Here is an 18,416-nt window from a genome sequence, read left to right on the forward strand (position 1 = left end):
AAATTAAATACATCGCCAGAACACTTAGATATACGACTATCGTCAAACTTAGGTAAACCAGTCCGTTTCATCTTTGTCCAAGGCGTAATAATGACCAGATTCAACGCCAGAACCACAGTGAACAATGACTGCATGAATATTATAACAGTGGTCTGCTAGATTGAAATGTTCATCTATTTCGAACCTTCGTAAGAATTTGGTGCTTCCATCAGAGGTTGAGTCATGTTTGAAGATCATCAGTGTTATTATTAGATTGACTGGTGCCTCAGCTATACTTGTTTCCTTTTAACAGTTAGTTTGGCGCATGTTTGACAATACAGTCGATCATTACCTGTTAAAATTTCCATTTTTAGATGATTTAACAATAAGCTTTACACGGACTGGTTATTAGTCATATTAGGAAACGCTAGTTGAAGTTCTAGAAATTCTCATACGTTTTTGCTACCTCTTGAACATTTACTACAAAGTAATTTTTCAAGTGAACAAACATCCTTTCAAAATTAGTATTAGATATTATATGTCAATTATATTTTTATAATCTTTTGATTTATATGTTTAAAAATAAATTAAATGTTCAATATAATAATAATGAGTATGATACAAGAAATAAATTAACATATTCTTTAAAAAATAGAGTGAAGAAAACGATGTCTCAAAAAAAATTACAAGTATATAATTCCTTGTATTTTTGATAAGCTGCCTCATTATATAAAATATTCCAAATCTTTTTTTCATATAAAAATAAAATTAAAGAATGGATAATAGGGACTTCACGATTTTTTTTCATGATATAATGAATTTCAATAAATCATGACATACATTTCATCAACTACATTTCTGAATAATTTTATTTAATTCATATATTGTTATTAGGCACATTATTTAAATTTATGTATTCGTTATTTGTGAAGATGTATCTTTTTTTATGACTTACCGTGGCACAAGTTTCACTTCTCAAGTTTATTTGGAAGTTTGTTTATTACCGATGTATATATTATAAAAAGTCATGAATAAACTTATTATTATATTCGAACTTTGTCAGAAAAGTACTTTACGAGCGGATCAGAAGTTATGCCAAAATTAACGTCAAAAAATTGATCATTTCAACCGTCCTTTTTCTTGCTAGACGCCAGGGAGGTATGACCGAAGATTGTTAGTTTTCCATGTAAGTAAAATCAAATGAAAAGAAATGCATCGACACAGAAAAAACGAAGCTGACGCTACATGCCAGACGGGCACTAAGCCACATCTTCATTAATGATAGTTGGATCTCAACGTGCAGAACATCAAATGAAAGGAAAAGTTATGAAGAATTCATCAATAAAGAAAAAACAAAGACAATGCCAAAGGGGCACTAAGTTGTATCTTTTCTAATAATAGTCCCATCATTACATGTAGCACATCAAATAAAATTGAAAAGAAATTCTCTCATGTATTACATTTTCCTTGTGAATATATGTCTATTCAATTCCATGATGAATATCTGGAGTACAAGCTCAATAGGAATTAGAGATTTCTATGTAATTCAATGTCTATATGTCTGATAGTAGTTGTTTCAGATGGACTTTTTTCCATTTTGTTTCCGAAGAAACTTCTGAGCATGGATTCACACATCTTTGTTGAGAATATCTCATTTTCCATTTAAAAACATAACAACTTATTGGGTAACAGACACTTTGATAATGTTTATAGAAAACAACAAAGTACAAAAGAGAACGAGAAAAAAAAACAGCAAATTTTTAGCTTGTATTTTTCTTATTATTTTAATAAACATCATCAAGAATGAAATATGCCACAATATGAATTGAAAATGTAACTTATTTTTAGGAATGCGATTTATGGTTTTGGTTTATCATAAATGGTTAACAGACTTCCATGTTGTTGCCACATTTCAATGGATTTATTTACGATAATATCTGCAGTTTCTTCTGGAATCTGAAATTGGAACATATTATTTCATTTTTTCTAATTCCAAAGTAATACATACATTTTTGATATACTGTAAAACACCAGCAAAATTGTTGCACTTTAAAATTCGAAGTTTCATATTGATCAGTAACGTTACAACCACATACACCAGTATTTTGTAAGATCCTCCGCATAATTTGTCCCAAATTCTGTGGATAACAAAAATGAACTAAACGTGTTTAATGATTATAATATTCAATCTTACTTTGCTAGGGCGTTATCATTCAAAATACCAGCAAAACAACAGTCAAACCACTTTGCCAGGGGTAAATTGTCTAAAATACCCTCTTTCAGCAGATGTTTGTAATAAGTCGAATCTTCCTTCTCTAATAAACTATAAGATCTCTCTATGAGTTTGGGTATTTCAGATTCAAATTTGCAAACATTATCGTAAAAGTTTTTTGATAGCCAGTAAACGTCGCTATCATCATCCACAAATTGCATGAATGATTGCGCTATAGGGATGAAACCCTTTTCACTAACTAAATTCTTGTCGAGGGAGAAATTTCCTGCTTGTAACATCCACATAGCAAAAAATATTTGCGGCTTTGGCGTGTTTGCGTCAATGATTCTCATTACATTTAGAGCTCTGTACAAATCTTGATATTCTTGTTTTCTTTGATCCATTATAAAAGTGTGACAGTCTATATGAACAGGAACAACACCTGTAATAAAAATATTGAAAAATTGTGAGTTGAACCCAAATTACGAAGAATTATGAAGTTATATAAATGATTTTTTTGCCATCTAAGAAACATACAAAATGAATGATTTCTGTAGGATTTGTACTGAATATAAAAAAGATCTACTAAAAGTATTGTATTACCATTCAAATTTTGCCCTTCACTGCTGATTTATTATTACTAATTGATGAGATTTTGTGTCTGCAGTAGGCACATAACAGCATACACATAGGAAATAATTTTAATGTGTTTGTTATGTGCATTTTTGTGTAATTCAAGTTCTTATTTGGTATTTTATAAGATAAAAGTCATGAATTTTAATTTACTTTAGTAACAATTCGACTTGTTACAAATATACCAATGGTACGTGAGTGGTGATAAAATATTGATCTATCTGTTAGCTTTGAAATTGATTATTAATGACTATTATAACCTATTACAGTGGATTCATGCACCCAGTCTTAGGTGAAGAGAAATCGCTATCAGGTGGATAATTTACGATGGTCATTCATGCAGGAAAGTAGATATTATGGTATATATATTTACTTACTCTGTACGAGTTGAGTTTTCAGTAGTAATAAACGAAAAACTTGAATTCTCATGGCTTAAAACTTACAACTGAGACTAGAACATGAATCCTTTTATATTCTAAATTGAAGATTAGTTCAGTCCTACCTAAAAGTAATTTCCACACCAAGCTTCTATATGTGGCCGGTAAAGAGAACCTCAAACAGAACTGTTTCAGCTTGCCACGGTCTAGAGGTTTTTCTTTCAGTAGAATTTCAAGGGACTTTTTCTCCTCAACACTTCTGAATCCGACTTTTTCATAATAAGCAGATCGGAAATTCCTTTCATCTGTAGCCATTTTTATTTCTATTATAAAAAAACTAACCTAAAATTACTTATGGTTTATTAAATGCCCTGATTCTAATACACATGAACCATCCCATAAATGAATGTCCAGCATAAAATATAAGTGAAGAAGTGACCGAATATTCCGTTCAAAAGTAAGGACTTTCTAGAAATGAAAAACTTCCTCCAAGTATCAATACCAGCTTTGCATAGTAACATGAACCAAAAACTTGTCACTGCAAAAATAAAGAACAGTGCTCCATAGAGACTGGTAAGACCCAAAACACCTGAAAAATTATTGTAGTTATTTCAGAATGAATAAAAAGGATAATGATATTTACCAGCAGTGCAACCAGATACAGCAGCTACAGAAGTTCTGCAATATTCTACTATTGATAAATTATTTCGAATAGCTGATTCGCTATAGGCAATAGACGGTTCAGATTTAATTTTATTTGTCATAATTGTTTAGCTGTGACCTAATAATTGAAATTTGAACTATTTAAAAATGACTTTGTAATTATTAAATATCACTTTCCTCTATCCATCCCTTCTCCCCTCTTCAGTTTATGTATGATTATGATGATGTCACGATTTCATCTGTCAAAATCATAACCTCAATTTAGAAAACTGTTTCCTTTTTGGTTTTTAAACGGACTCCGATCTCGATAGGGAAGAATTTCTACCGATGATGGCGATACTCAACGGCTGATCGGAATAACTGAATGTTTTTTTATGTTTTGAGATATTCAGTGGTTAATTCGCAAGAGTAATTTCTTATAGTGTGTGTATTATAGACATGAGAAACTAATGAATGGATAAAATGAATTACTTTCACTCATGGGAAGCACAAGAAACTATAACAATATTTGAAAACAGCTGACAGGTCTTTATTTTTGTTTTACCATCTGACTCAATTCCAATACGTCCGGTAGATGTCATTTCTAGACGATGAAATTCCCAATATTACGAAAGTTTTTAACTTTTTTTTCAAATTTCAATAAGTCAAATTTATAGAAGTATTTCGTTTCAAAAAGAATCTGAAACCCATTATTTTCTTCATTTGATATTTCTTAATTTCACTAAATCTTGAAAAAAAATTTTTAACAACCATTTATTTGGCAATACTTTCCTTTTTTGTGTAAATTTCACAAAGACGCTTTAGAGTGTACTATATACAATTCATTTTACTCTTTTCATTGAAAGTTAAATGTGATTTTGGCTGCAAAATCTCGAAAATTTACATCAAATGAGAAAATAACTGTCATGAAAAGAAGCTTTCATATTATTGATTTTTTATTCAATTTATGACAGCAGCTGTTGGGGCCATCTGACAAATTTGCTGATGTGAGATGTGACAGTGACATTTACCTAACCTTAAAGTTGAAGAATGAAATATGAAATGTATAATAAATAAATAAAGTGCCACGGTATAATATCTAAGTGATAACATAGCTGATTGCCGCAAAAAATATGTGATTTAATTTTTGAGTTGAATAAAAAAGAAAAACCAAAATGCCGGTTGAAGAAACAAGTTTATTATCAAAGTATATAACTATATTTTTTGTTGTTAGTGGTTATTGGTAAGTACACAATCTTTTAACCTTCCGTTATCCAAAAATACATTAATACTAATAATTAATAATAATAATTAATACTAATATAAAATATAAGCAAGTGAATGCATCCTAATTCTCCTGATGATAAGGTTAGAATAAAGTTATTGGCACATTTTTTAGGGTTGTATCCATTTCAACAGTGTTTGTCAATAAGACTTTATTGAGTAATATCAACTTAGATGCACCCATGTTCATCGCACTCAGTCAGACTTTGATCACTGCTCTCATTTGTGTTTTGAAAAAAAAATTGAGCAGAAAATATCCTGGAAAGTTCAGATTTCCTGATGTCGATGTTTGGGATTGGTACACCATTAAAGGGGTGAGTAGTTTAACTTTTTGTTATTCATTGATTTATTTATTTCAGTTAGTATAATTGGAATTGAAATTTTCTCGAATCCACACTAGAATAATTTTGAATACATATCTCTGTAAAAAGTTTATTTTGGAATTAATTGCTTTCTTCTTTCTTTGACTATGTTTAATAAATCCATTTGTGTTTCAATGTTTCAATCATAAATATTCCGTTAACTAGTTCAGTGGTCCAATAATTAAAAAAAAATTATCCAGTTATTTAACCAACCTTTCTTCTATAAATATTTCTTTCACTATTTTATGCTAGACAAATGATAATTTGTAAGGCCCACAAACTTTTTGGTTGCACAATATATCTAAATGCCTACGTTTGTAGCACTCATGTAGCTAAAAATTGTTTTATTTCAGATTCTTCCATTGTCAATAATATTTACCTCAATGATCGCTACCAATAACTTATGTTTGAAATATGCCTCTGTGACATATTACTACATTGGCAGATCATTGACAACCATTTTCAATGTAGTTTTCACTTATCTGATATTAGGAGAGAAAACTTCGAAACGATGTGTTGTTTGTTGTGCAATAATTATTTTTGGATTTTGGATGGGAGTTGATCAAGAGAATTTAGCAGGTACCATACATAATTTCTTATTATCACAGGAAAATTTCTAATTTACATTAGTCCTTGAAATAAGAATTTTCTTGGGAAATTATTCAGTTGTGCTGTAAATGTTTATTATATTTGTTTACCTTTATTGCTATAATTAGATATATAATTCTCATTAATGAAGTTTAGAAATAATAAAGATTATAAAATATAGGCATTGTAAAAAGCCTTGATTTGAGATTGAGCACATACCAATGAAAAATAAGTCAATAATTACCTAATCAAGCAAAATACAGCAAACCAAGTACCATTTGATATTTGAAAAAATGCCAGACACATTTTACATTTTTTTGAGAGGTTGTCTAATGAAAAAATATTACAAATCACATATAGAACATTTTATACTGAGATAAGGTGAATGGATAAGAGAATTTGAATGAAATTTCTTGTTAAAAATGAAATTATGTGCTCAAAAATACTTGAAATGTTGACAGTGGCATACAGTGATTGTACTCTGAGTCAGAAAAATGTTTCCAAGTGGTACAATCCATTGACAGAAAGTCAAGAAAATGTAAATGACTGAAGCTCTCATTTAGGTATAGCCTACATTTCTATAGTAATATTTCACTTTAGAATAGCTTCAAGCAAAATTAATATTTCATTGGTATTGGTATTGAACACTCCAGAAGAATCTATTGTATAGTGAATCACGTAACTAGGTTTAACAAACTGAAAAATCTCACTGGCTGTGTTCTTGGACTTCACACATACTTTTGAAACCATTGATATAAATATACTTTTACACAAATTATTTTACTATGGTACTTAGTGGTATTATTTTCTGTTTGAAAAATATAAATACTGGTGTGTCCTGGGACCAGTTGAAAATTCAAGCAATACATATAATCCTGAAGTGTAAAAAAATAACACCTAACAACACCTTTCTGTACTTGATTGGTTACTTTTGAAGTTAGGATTCAACGATATTCATTTACAAAATATTGAAATGACAACTTTCTTCTTACTTCAATCAATTTATCATAATCAACAATCAACTACATGAATACCACACTAGTAGAAATACTAATCTCCATATAACTGATACCGGCTATAGGAAAACTATGAACTCCTTGTTTCATAAAGGTCTACTCCAATATGATGAACTACTTTTGTTAGAAGGTGATTGACATTGTTTCATGATGAATTTCATCAGTTTGAACTTCCACTTTCTGATATTATATAAAATGATTTGAAATCCCTGAAAGAAGTAATAAAAAAAAGAGGAATTAAGAATGAGTAGCTGAAAATAACAATTATATTGAGCAAAAAAACCTGAAAGTTAAGAGATTTCAAGCCAAGTTACTTCACAACGTTTCGATTGTTAGTACCCACAAAAGTCTTCGGGTGATGACTGAAAGATGACTATTTATGGGTCATTCGAGTACTTTTACTTATCTCCGCTTTCCTTTTTTCGTTTCGCCATTTTAGTGGGAAATTTAATGATGCAGCGGTTGTATTGAAGCCGAAGAAAGCCATTTCCAACACTTAATTTAGTGCAATTCGTTAGTCTAGATATTAATGTTATTTAATATTTGTTGCTATTGTTACATAATTAGTAATGAAAAATTGTAAAAATAATAATTTCTAAAAGAAACATTTAATTCTCCATATTATTCCTTGTGAGGTCCAGGGACATGCAATTAGGTCGACTTTTTTTTCTTAAAAACTAATCAAGATATGAGAAAAAAAATCAGGAGATGAAAAAGTTGTATTTCTAATTGCTTAATCTAATGAAATAATCAAAATTGCACAAAAGTTGGTGACATACATTTTTAAGTAAAAATATTCGTTCAAATCCCGCTCGAGACGCCACTGGACTTATTTCAACACCCTGTATCTTGAGAACGAAGGATCTGCGGACCTATATTTATATGAACATTACATCTTAAAATGACATAAAGAATCGTCTGTTAAATTTATGGTACATACTTAATTAACACCCTGTATATCACGACACAGTAGATTTAATATTTATTGAGTAATGGAGATACAAAAACACATGACATTGAAAAAAACAACATTTCTGAAAAAAAGTAATACTAATGGATTTCCAATTCATTCATATTTAAAGAGAAGAAATGTTCAATCATCGAATAGATATAACTTGTAAATAAAACTTGTTTCAATGTTTCAGGAAGTTTATCGGTGGCTGGTTTCGTATTTGGAATTTTAGGATCCCTCTCGTTATCGCTTTATTCGATATTCACTAAAAAGGCACTGCCTAAAGTTAATGGAGAAATATGGGCCCTATCGTACGTTAACAATGTTTACGCCACAATAATCCTGACACCATTAATGGCAATCAATGGGGAATTGACGGAACTGTATAACTACAGTGATCTTCTCAAAACCTATTTTTGGTGCATCATCACCATAGGGGGTGTATGCGGTTTCACAATAGGATTTTTCACAACCATGCAGATCAAGGTAAAGAGATGAAATATAAGAGAAAATAATAATACTAATAAGGCCTTACTGATGCAGATTTTTGGTTCACTGCACTTACTAAGGGTACATGATTCTCGGACCCAATGATCACTCACCCTATGGTGTGGGGAGTGGTCATTGGTTGATAATGCTGGCGCGCCCTCCTGAATGTATTGGGGCTTCGGGGAATAGGGCCTGACCAGCGCAGACTATGGTAAAAAATGATAATGATAATTTGAAATTGAATTAAAATTATCATAAACCGTAAAGATAGGTGACTTGAGATACAAATTGGTTCTGGCCAGTCGGCAGTAAAAAGTTTTTGTACTTCTAGGTCTGAAGTGAGACACACATAAATTTATAAGAGATAACAACTCCAAAGCATCCACATTGCTGTGCAGTTATTTATATAAAAAAAAAACTATTTCAGGAAGTTTTCTGCGTAACTCAAGACTTTCAATATTGAATGTTATTGCAAGAAATACATATGGAATACCTCTATCAGAATAGATACCATAGGATTTGAAGTAAATAAACTTTAGGAAACGACGTTGAATTCTTTCAATTAATACATTATAGCAATTGTAGAATTGAGAGCAAAGAAACGGAGCCATATTCTAATTTTGACCTCACGTAAGCTACATAAAGAGTAATTAGAGCAGATATATTTGAAAAAAATCTACAATTGCGAACTATAAAGTCATAAGCTCTAAATGTTTCACTTACTTCCGATCTAATGTGGTTGGAAAAAGACAAATTTTGATGAAAATATTCATCAAGATCTTTGATTGAGTTACTACATGACAGTGAAATGGTATCTAATCAATAATTGTACTCAATGACTGACATTTTCACACTATGAGACACTACTTTACATTCGGATGCATTAAAATATAGTTTGTTAACTTCACACCAAGCCGCTACATTTTCTAACTGTCGTTGCAATGTATTACAATCTTCGATAGTTTTGACATGTAAATATATTTTTAAATCATCTGCAAAAAATAACTTATTACAATCGACATAGTTAATGAGGTCATTAATAAATACTAAGAATGGAAGTGTTCCGAGATTTGATCCCTGAGGTACTCCAGATGAAGGATTGTAATAAAAAGAATCATAGCCGTTATATTATACAAACTGTTTGAGTTGAAGTAGGTAGGATTTAATGAAAAATACTGCTGAATTATGGAAACTAAATTGGTGGAGTTTTGTAGAAGGATCATGTGATCAAGTCAATCAAAAGCAAAAGCAAAATCAGTGTATATCACATCAGCTTGGCCCTGATTACCTAAGACATCACTAACACTTTGAGTCAATATAATTAATAATAATAATATTTATTAGTCTCAAGAAACACAGTTTTTAGACATGTCAATACAATTTCTTAAACAGGTTTGAGAGGGTAAGATTTGTCAATATAGTTTAAAAAAAATGCTTGTAGATAAATTAGATTTACAAAAAAAATACAAGTTAACAAGATAAAATTCCAATCTTATAAGACTTGACTAAAATGTAAAGCCATGAGCTTTTACAAATTATAAACACATAGCTAACGTATTATATATATATATATATATATATATATATATATATATATATATATATATATATATATATATATATATATATATATATATATATATATATATATATATATATATATTCAAAGTTGAGTAAAAGTTCGGGAGGTGACCACAAAAGTGTCTCTTTCTTCTTGGATAACTTCGAAAAATTGATCAATTTCATATAAAGGATGTTTGGTTAATATTTTCTTCAATAAGTTTTTGAATCTTCTAAGTGGCAAGTTACAAAATTCGGCAGGTAAGGCATTGTATAGCTTAATTCCTATATTATCTGTTCTTTTCAACCTATTAGCTGTAGGAACAAGGTTTGATTTATTTCTTGTATCATGTTGGTGTATATCCTTGTGAGCAACTTCATTCAACAAGTTTTGTTGAACAAGAAGCAGATTTTCATAGACAATAACTGAATATAGGGTCATTATTTTAAGTTTTACAAATATTGGTCGACACTTTCCATCATAATTGGCAGAGATTATGCTTCTTACTGCAGATTTTTGAATGACAAATATTCTATTAAGATGTACCTTTGATGCATTATTCCAATTGATTATACCATACCTAAGGACTGAATGAAATAGAGAATGATTAAATATGTTATGGTGGATGTTAGACATAAATTCATATTGTTGCAGAGATATGATATTACGAACTGAGGAATAATTTCAAGAAGTTTAGCAAAGTTTGATAGGATTTAAATTGGACGATAATTCCGAATGTCAGATGGATCTCCAGACTTGTGAATGGGACAAACTCGTGACATCTTCCATAATTCAGGAAAAGTCTTATTTTTAACTAACTAACTAACTGAAGAAGCCAATGTGATCTTTTATCAAAAAGGATGGTATCTTATCAGGACCAGAAGTAAACTCATTTTTTAGTTTACATGCTGCAATCAAGACTTCCTGTTGGCTGATGTTCTATGGAATATTTATTAAATTTCGGCAACATTTTCAAAACATACTACCAAGTAGTAGTTTTATTAAAACAATGATAAAAATAAAAACAACAACGGGGCGACTTCATTGATTCCAGTGGCGCATTTGCTTTTTCAGCTGCAGGAAAACCCACAGCACCACATCATCTAAAGATCTTCATCTACCAATGTCCTCTCTCTTATAAAACAAAATGTAGGGTGTCTCCAGAGGCTCCAATAGATTCAATGTATCGCCAGAACACTTCGTGACACAACTATCGTCAAACTTAAGCCAGTACGGTTCGTCTTTGACCAAGACGTAATAATGACCAAATTCAACGCCAGAACCACAGTGAACAATGACTTCATGAATATTATAATAGTGGTCTGCTAGATTGAAATGTTCATCTATTTCGAACCTTCCAAAGAGTTTCTTGCTTCCGTCAGAGGTTGAGTCTTGTTTGAAGATCATCAGTGTTATTATTAGATTGGCTGGTGCCTCAGCTATACTTGTTTCCTTATAACAGTCAGTTAGTTTGGCGTATGTTTCGCAATACAGTCGATCATCACCTGTTAAAAATTCTATTTTCAGATGATTTAACAATAAGCTTTGCACGGACTGGTTATTAGTCATATTAGGAAAATCTAGATGAAGCTCCAGAAATTCACATAAGTTTTCGCTACCTCTCGAACATTTACTACAAAGTAAACAAGTGAGGATTTTTCCATCAAAAGATTTACAAACACAAGACGAGATGGACTGTACGGAATCATTCAATTGATTTTGCTCTTGTTTTGCTCACGAAGAGTATTCACCAAGAACCCCAAGAATTCGGAAAAATCCTTTGAGTTTGAGTGCTGACGGAATTGATGGATTATGGGTTAGCTTTTCGTTTTGAACAAACAAAAATATAAAATGTTCAATACATTATTATGAACTTTTGGGAAAGTTACTTCTTTGCATGATCTACACATCCATGTATAGAGTTACTTATTTTCAAATTGATTACTTCCTTCCTTTCTTTGGAAGATTCCCTCATCTTCTTTTTTGTATCAAAATGGAGTAGTAGAAAGCCAAAAACGTTTTTTCCCAAAAATTAATCACTCCTAAAAATATAACCCCTTCAATTCAAATTATTATGAACATTTTTATTTCAGTATACTTCTGCTTTAACGCACAACATTTCCGGAACAGCTAAAGCCTGTGCCCAAACGGTTCTAGCGACATATTGGTTCCAAGAAACCAAATCTTTGGTTTGGTGGTGCTCAAATTTTATCGTCTTGTTTGGCAGTGCTTGTTACACTTGGATCAAACAAATCGACATGGAAAGAAGGCACAGAAACAATCCAATATACCATAAAGTTTAAGGTTAGTATAACGAATACATAATTTAATCACTAATTACACTCAGAGTTGTTGAGTATATAGCATGTTTGGGGGACATTAGTCATTTGCCCTTAATTTGTGGATTTTGTTGAATTTATTTGTCCTTGTCTCTCATTCTTCTGGAAGTAGCTTTATGTCAGTAAACACAAACTCACTTGTTATGTTTTCAGACCAAAAAGGAAAAAAATTGTAACAGGTTATGATGTCTATTCAAAATGATTCAGTTTGCCCAAGGCAACATTTTCTTTTGTGTCATATGGATATGAGCTAGTTCTTTGTAATTCATCCAGCAGACATACGGTAGGAGTTGCCATATATATCAAAAGTGGATTGAAATTTGAACTAATTTTGAAAGATATTATTTTCATGAATGTTTGGTTTGTGGCTATCAGGGTTGTTGTAAATAATACTGTATACATAATGTGTGTCGTGTACCATTCTCCAGGAGCATCACATGTAGATTTTTTAGCATTCTTGGAAGAAACACTAGAAGATGTAGTAAGTTGTAATTGTGATATTATTATAGTGGGCGATTTCAATCTAAATCTTAAGGGCACAGAGAACACTTACACCCGAAAAATCAAAGAACTGATTAAATTCATGGGACTGTACCAATTAGTTGATGATTATACCAGAATCACCAAGGATTCATCCCTATTAATCGATTATTTCATAACAAATAACAAGTTGTTGAAATTTAAAGTATCTCATCTCCAAAGTGTTTCAGATCATTCTAATATTTTAATATCCTTAGGTAATGTCTTTCATACTAAATCAACTTCCACTATTATAAGTAGGAGAGATTATAAATACTTTGATGAAATTAAACTCCAACTGTCCCTAAAGAATACGTTATGGAATAATGATATTACTGACATTAATGAAATATCAAATTCATTCATCAATAATATTATTAGATGCTTGGACATACACGCACCATTCAAAAGGAAGCATAATTTCAAATTGAAAGTGTGGTTTAGAGACGAAATCATGGCAGATTTAAAAAACGCGATTTTCTTCATAAGAAAGCAAAGGAAACCACACTACAATGTGATTGGGATAAATATAAAATAAGTCATAATCTCGTAACCAAAAAGATACGAATTGAAACTAACAAGTATTATGAATCAAAGATTGACGAAAATAAAGGAAACAGTAGGACTATGTGGAAAGCACTGAAAGGTTTAGTAAAGGGAAATAGTAAACAAGAGTTCAAAGGTATACAATTTGATAGTGTTCTTGTAACAAATGAAGCAAAAGTAGCAGGATATTTTAATTCATTTTTCGTTGACAACTTTTAAATATCTGGGAGTGGTATTAGATCAAGAATTGAACTTTAATGCACACTGTAGTTATATTCAGAAGAAAATAGCCACGAAAATTCATCTTTTATATAGATTGAAAAATAAAATAAGTGAATATGCAAAATTAACAATTTATAAATCAATAATAGCACCCCACTTTGACAATTGCAGTACATTACTCTATTTTGTCATCAATAAAAATCTAAACAGATTACAGAAGCTTCAAAACAGATCCATGAAGGCAATATTAAGTTGTAATAAACGCACATCTGTGGAATACATGTTGGAAACACTGTCTCTTATGTCTGCTAAACAAAGGATAACACTATATATGCTAATATTTATATTTGAAATTAAACACAATATGTTGCCAAATTATCTGAGTGATCAGTTGACCTACACAAGTAGTATTCATACACACTCCACTAGAAATAGAATAGGAAATTTTTATATCAACAGAGAACATATAGTTCTGGTCTGATTGCATTTATGTCATCAATAATTCGTATTGTTTTTTAGTTTCGTGTTTTTAAAATGTGACTTGTCTCTAATTTTATATATATATATATATATATATATATATATATATATATATATATATATATACATATATATATATATATATATATATATATATATATATATATACATATATATATATATATATATATATATATATATACATATATATATATATATATATATATATATATATATATATATATATATATATATATATATATATAAGTGACTGACTGTACTATGAAGAGCATTATTTGCTAATAAAGAGTATTAATATAATATAAAGAGCCAGGTACTTATGCTTTGTTTTGTGGTACTATTGTAGACCGACAAAGGATCTGGAAAACCTCTGGTATTGCTAGCCATAGCTAATAGTGGTTTATGCCCACCTATAATTTCATTTCAGGGATTAGATGTGAAGCGGTTTCAGAACGGATCCCTGTGGCACCCCCGGTACTTTCTCATTTGTTTAAAAAGTTGTGATTTCCTCTTTCACATATATTGTGTAGTTTACTGCATAGTGCATCAAATTTTAACAATATCGTGTTCAGCATTGGAAGAATCATATACAGGAGATTTTCCCACCCTTCAAAGAATTTCCTCACCGTGGATAAGTCTTTCTAATAAAGTTTTTTGTTTATGTCACTTTATGGCAAACTATCAATTGTGAAACTCATTTCGCATTTCATTTTTTCAGAATAACACATCAGTTTGGTTCAACATTCCTGTGCATTTTTGTAAGAAGAATCTTTTGGTGTCCAAACAATACATATGTTGATAGGTTAATCTAGTGTTGGACAATTGAACCTCAAAGGATTTTTCAAGAGGATAATCTAGTCAAACAGTTCATTATATCTGGTTCACGTCATTAAAGAAGAGTGACTTACTACTGATTGTAAATGTTATTTTTGAAAGAATTTTAAATACAAACCAATTTTATAGTTTTAATTGTTCAATATTAACCTGATTACAAACTCCATAAGTAGGATCCGGTGTTTTTTCAACTGATTTCCTAAAAATGAAGGAGGGAAGTTACAAGTTGTCAATCATTGAATTTTTTCACATCTATTTTGGAGACCCAATACTTTTATATAAACAAGTCTGTAATTTATGAGAAAATTTATATGAAAAATAATTATTATCAAGGAGAGCTCCCAGGCTTGTTGATGCAGTAATTCCAAAACCCAAAAGCTTTTCATTCACTTTCCTTCGGAACTTGTGTTCATCCCATTTCCTTACTACGCCAATCTTAACTGAGTAATCTATTTCATCCTTTGGGATTACATCAAATCCTTCTTGGGATTCAGGTTAACCCATACATGTCTTGTTCTTGTCAATACCTCTTTTAACTGCAATGGTTTTCAACGTAGGTATACACCTGTTTTGTCTTTGAGCAACATCCTACAATGCAACTAAGAATATGTTTTCTCAGTTACAGTACCTCGTGTTGTAAGTTTGACCCACCAATGAGTACCTGGGCGTGCCCCAAGGCTCTTCAGTACCAAATTGGATAACATTATAGAAAATACACATATATAAATAAATATAAATATCCAATTCGGTACTGAAGAGCCTTGGGGCAAGTGTCTTAAGGTGAAACATCGATGTATACCAGTAAGGATGACAGTGTTCCATGTAAGTGCAATTTGTTACCATTCATTTAAAGTAGAACTCATGTGAATGATGTCTGATTTTTATTCCACAACGAATGTTTGAAATACAAACTGAGTAGAGAAAACTATCTTCTGTATAATTCAGTGTTCATATAGAAGTATTTGTTTCGAAAGAATTTTTTTCTTTCGTGTAATTCAATGTTTATATGAAAGTAGCTGTTTCAGGAGGACTTTTTTTCAGTTTGTGTCTGAAAGTTACTTCTTTGCATCCATGTAGAGAGTTAGGTACTTATTTTCAAATTGATTACTTCCTTCCTTTCTTTGGAAGATTCCCTCATTCTTTTTTTGTATCAAGATGGAGTAGTAGAAAGCCAACTTTTTTTCCTAAAAATTAATCACTCCTAAAAATATAACCCCTTCGATTCAAAAAATAAAATCGTTTTTCATTACACTTTAACATCTAACAAATAATTCAGACTTGTGTGCCCTAACATTAGATGTCAGGTTCTGGAAGATTCACCCTCTTAGGTGCCTGTGGTTTTTAGCATTGACTGCTATTTTGTTTTTGTTACACCAAGCCGCGTTTTTCCAGATCTACATCAAAATATGGTGTCGCCAAAGATGAGCTGATGTACAGGTACCCAAAGTGAGTTGCATACAGGATTTGTGGTATTTACCACTAGATCGATGGAGATCATATGGATCCCCGAGGAACATCATCGTTGATGGTCCGACAAGCTCTAGCATCGATGTTCACTTAGTAAATCTCCATGCCAGATATAATCAAAGGTCTTGCAAATATCAACCACTCTACTTGTTTCTTCATTGCATTGTTACAAAAAGTGTGACAAATATAAAAAGGTCGCCTAATATCCTGAATCCATATTGATGATCGCTTAAAAGCACTCCAAATATTCAAGAATATGTTGATTGACAGCTTTTTCCATGATTTTCGAAATAATTGGTAGGAAAGCAACTGGGCTATATCATAGGTTTGACTCGAGTTTTTTTTGGGGTACCGCACCTATTTAAAGCAAAATACGTAATATTTGCATAAATGTAAAGTAAAATTATGTATTTCCGGAAATTATACGTATAAAACTGACCATTAAAAAACAAGGAAAAAGGGTTGTCTTTGACTTATTTAATGTAAATCATTTTTAATTTTTCATTTTTAAACTTAAAATTTAATAAATCTGAAGGAGACTTGCAATTTTGAAACATTTGAGTTTTTGGGGAAAATCTTTGGTGTAGGACGAAAATTTTTCAAACAACAACAAATCAAAGTAGTTTAATTTTAGTAAATCTTCAAATCTAGCTTTGATTTGCACCATGAAAACCCATAAAACGTTCTACCACATTACCATCTTTGACATATCTAAACACGATTGAGAGTTGTGATGTACAGGTAATATCGGTAGTTTCATCAATTTCCCATGCAAAAAAAGAAACACTTTCAATCTTCCTGCCTTTATTTTCCTCAATAATATATACCACACTGTTAATAAGCTCATTTTGGATGGTTTTTGAGGTGTCCGAAAAAACGCTACCGTTCAAAAAAGTGCCAAAGTGTGAATCATATTTGCCCCATAACAATTGAAGTTCTTTGTAATTGCCGCGATTAATCGAATCTTCGGTTTCAACGTGTCCGCGAAAAGCTAATTCCTGGGAACCCAAATAAATCGTAATATTGATAAGTCTTTTTAAATTGGACCGATTTTCCCTAACCTGATTATTAAAAGAAATGATGGCCTCTTTTTGAGCTGTATCTAAAACTGTTGCTATATTTTGTTTGTTAAACAATTTTAATTTAAATGACGAAAATATATGCTACTTAGATTTAAAATGTCTTTCTGTAGAACGAGGTAAATTTTTTAAATCGGAGTATCCTATTTTAGACCACGTTTGGTATTCGGTTTGTACGGAAAATAAAACACAGGGCAAACAAAAAAGTTTTTGTTGTTTAATGAAGCCGGTTAACCAATCGCATTAATCGTGCCAACTAATATTAAATTCTCGATTTTGTCGATTATCTGACGCTTTAATTGAAATCAAATTTGGTTGATGCCTTCCCAGAGTTTTAATAATGTAAAATTTATCATCATAAGATAAAGACTTAAAATTATTTGTCAGCAACCAATCGACTATATCGTCAGATTTTTTAATTTTGTCCAACTTATCCATAATAAATGAAAAAAAAAAACTTACCGAAAAGTGAAAACCTGAAAACACCTTGAAATTGAAAGAAAACACTTTAAAAACACATTGAAAATATTGCCAAAAAGCACTGCTATAATACAATACTGCCTGTTTTATACACAAATAACAAATATTATCAAGAAACACTCAAACGATTTACCGAAATATTTTTCAGTCCCGGTCCGTCAGGGCAGCCCGTCCGAATAATGAAATAAAAAACAAACACAGTCGTACACTAACGGAGACCTACTGGAGGCTAGCCTCCTCTAACACTATAATTTCCGCAAATGAAATTACAAATCGGGACGTATGTCGCTGGTTGGTTCGGTCTCGCGGAGCTTGTGTTTTTTAAAACGGTCAT

The 18,416-nt window shown here is 31.0% G+C and overlaps 3 protein-coding genes across 3 annotated transcripts; 1 reads left to right on the forward strand and 2 right to left on the reverse strand.

Moving 5' to 3' along the window:
* Positions 1-1,733: 1,733 nt before the first annotated feature.
* On the reverse strand, positions 1,734-3,516 carry TBC1d7 (TBC1 domain family member 7). The gene is made up of 4 exons (XM_023155723.2): positions 3,327-3,516; positions 2,174-2,633; positions 1,988-2,117; positions 1,734-1,935 (listed from the first exon to the last, which is right to left on the reverse strand). The coding sequence occupies exons 1-4, from the start codon at positions 3,514-3,516 to the stop codon at positions 1,837-1,839; spliced, it is 879 nt and encodes a 292-aa protein (XP_023011491.2). The 3' UTR covers positions 1,734-1,836.
* A 28-nt stretch (positions 3,517-3,544) lies between these two features.
* On the reverse strand, positions 3,545-4,092 carry EMC6 (ER membrane protein complex subunit 6). Its single transcript, XM_074173142.1, has 2 exons — positions 3,845-4,092; positions 3,545-3,790 (listed from the first exon to the last, which is right to left on the reverse strand). The coding sequence occupies exons 1-2, from the start codon at positions 3,963-3,965 to the stop codon at positions 3,579-3,581; spliced, it is 333 nt and encodes a 110-aa protein (XP_074029243.1). The 5' UTR covers positions 3,966-4,092; the 3' UTR covers positions 3,545-3,578.
* A 748-nt stretch (positions 4,093-4,840) lies between these two features.
* nac (GDP-fucose transporter nac) lies at positions 4,841-15,191 on the forward strand. Its single transcript, XM_074173128.1, has 6 exons — positions 4,841-5,086; positions 5,243-5,441; positions 5,843-6,068; positions 8,239-8,531; positions 12,189-12,399; positions 14,941-15,191. Exons 1-5 carry the CDS (start codon positions 5,019-5,021, stop codon positions 12,396-12,398), a joined length of 996 nt encoding a protein of 331 aa, XP_074029229.1. The 5' UTR covers positions 4,841-5,018; the 3' UTR covers position 12,399; positions 14,941-15,191.
* The last annotated feature ends 3,225 nt before the right edge of the window (positions 15,192-18,416 follow it).

Source organism: Leptinotarsa decemlineata, unplaced genomic scaffold (assembly GCF_025532065.1).
Source record: "Leptinotarsa decemlineata unplaced genomic scaffold, Ldec_3_MD MMD2_P_RNA_scaffold_12, whole genome shotgun sequence".
In the NCBI taxonomy this organism is placed as follows: Eukaryota; Metazoa; Arthropoda; class Insecta; order Coleoptera; family Chrysomelidae; genus Leptinotarsa; species Leptinotarsa decemlineata.

Excerpts from the sequence above, each read along its gene's own strand:
- TBC1d7 (XM_023155723.2), bottom strand. The coding sequence starts at position 3,516 with ATGGCTACAGATGAAAGGAATTTCCGATCTGCTTATTATGAAAAAGTC. Across the intron at positions 2,634-3,326 it reads GGTGTGGAAATTACTTTTAG|GTGTTGTTCCTGTTCATATA; the intron begins GTAGGACTGAAC and ends TTTTTATTACAG. Across the intron at positions 2,118-2,173 it reads AATGATAACGCCCTAGCAAA|AATTTGGGACAAATTATGCG; the intron begins GTAAGATTGAAT and ends TGTTATCCACAG.
- EMC6 (XM_074173142.1), bottom strand. The coding sequence starts at position 3,965 with ATGACAAATAAAATTAAATCTGAACCGTCTATTGCCTATAGCGAATCA. Across the intron at positions 3,791-3,844 it reads TGTATCTGGTTGCACTGCTG|GTGTTTTGGGTCTTACCAGT; the intron begins GTAAATATCATT and ends ATAATTTTTCAG.
- nac (XM_074173128.1), top strand. The coding sequence starts at position 5,019 with ATGCCGGTTGAAGAAACAAGTTTATTATCAAAGTATATAACTATATTT. Across the intron at positions 5,087-5,242 it reads TTTGTTGTTAGTGGTTATTG|GGTTGTATCCATTTCAACAG; the intron begins GTAAGTACACAA and ends CACATTTTTTAG. Across the intron at positions 8,532-12,188 it reads TCACAACCATGCAGATCAAG|TATACTTCTGCTTTAACGCA; the intron begins GTAAAGAGATGA and ends TTTTTATTTCAG.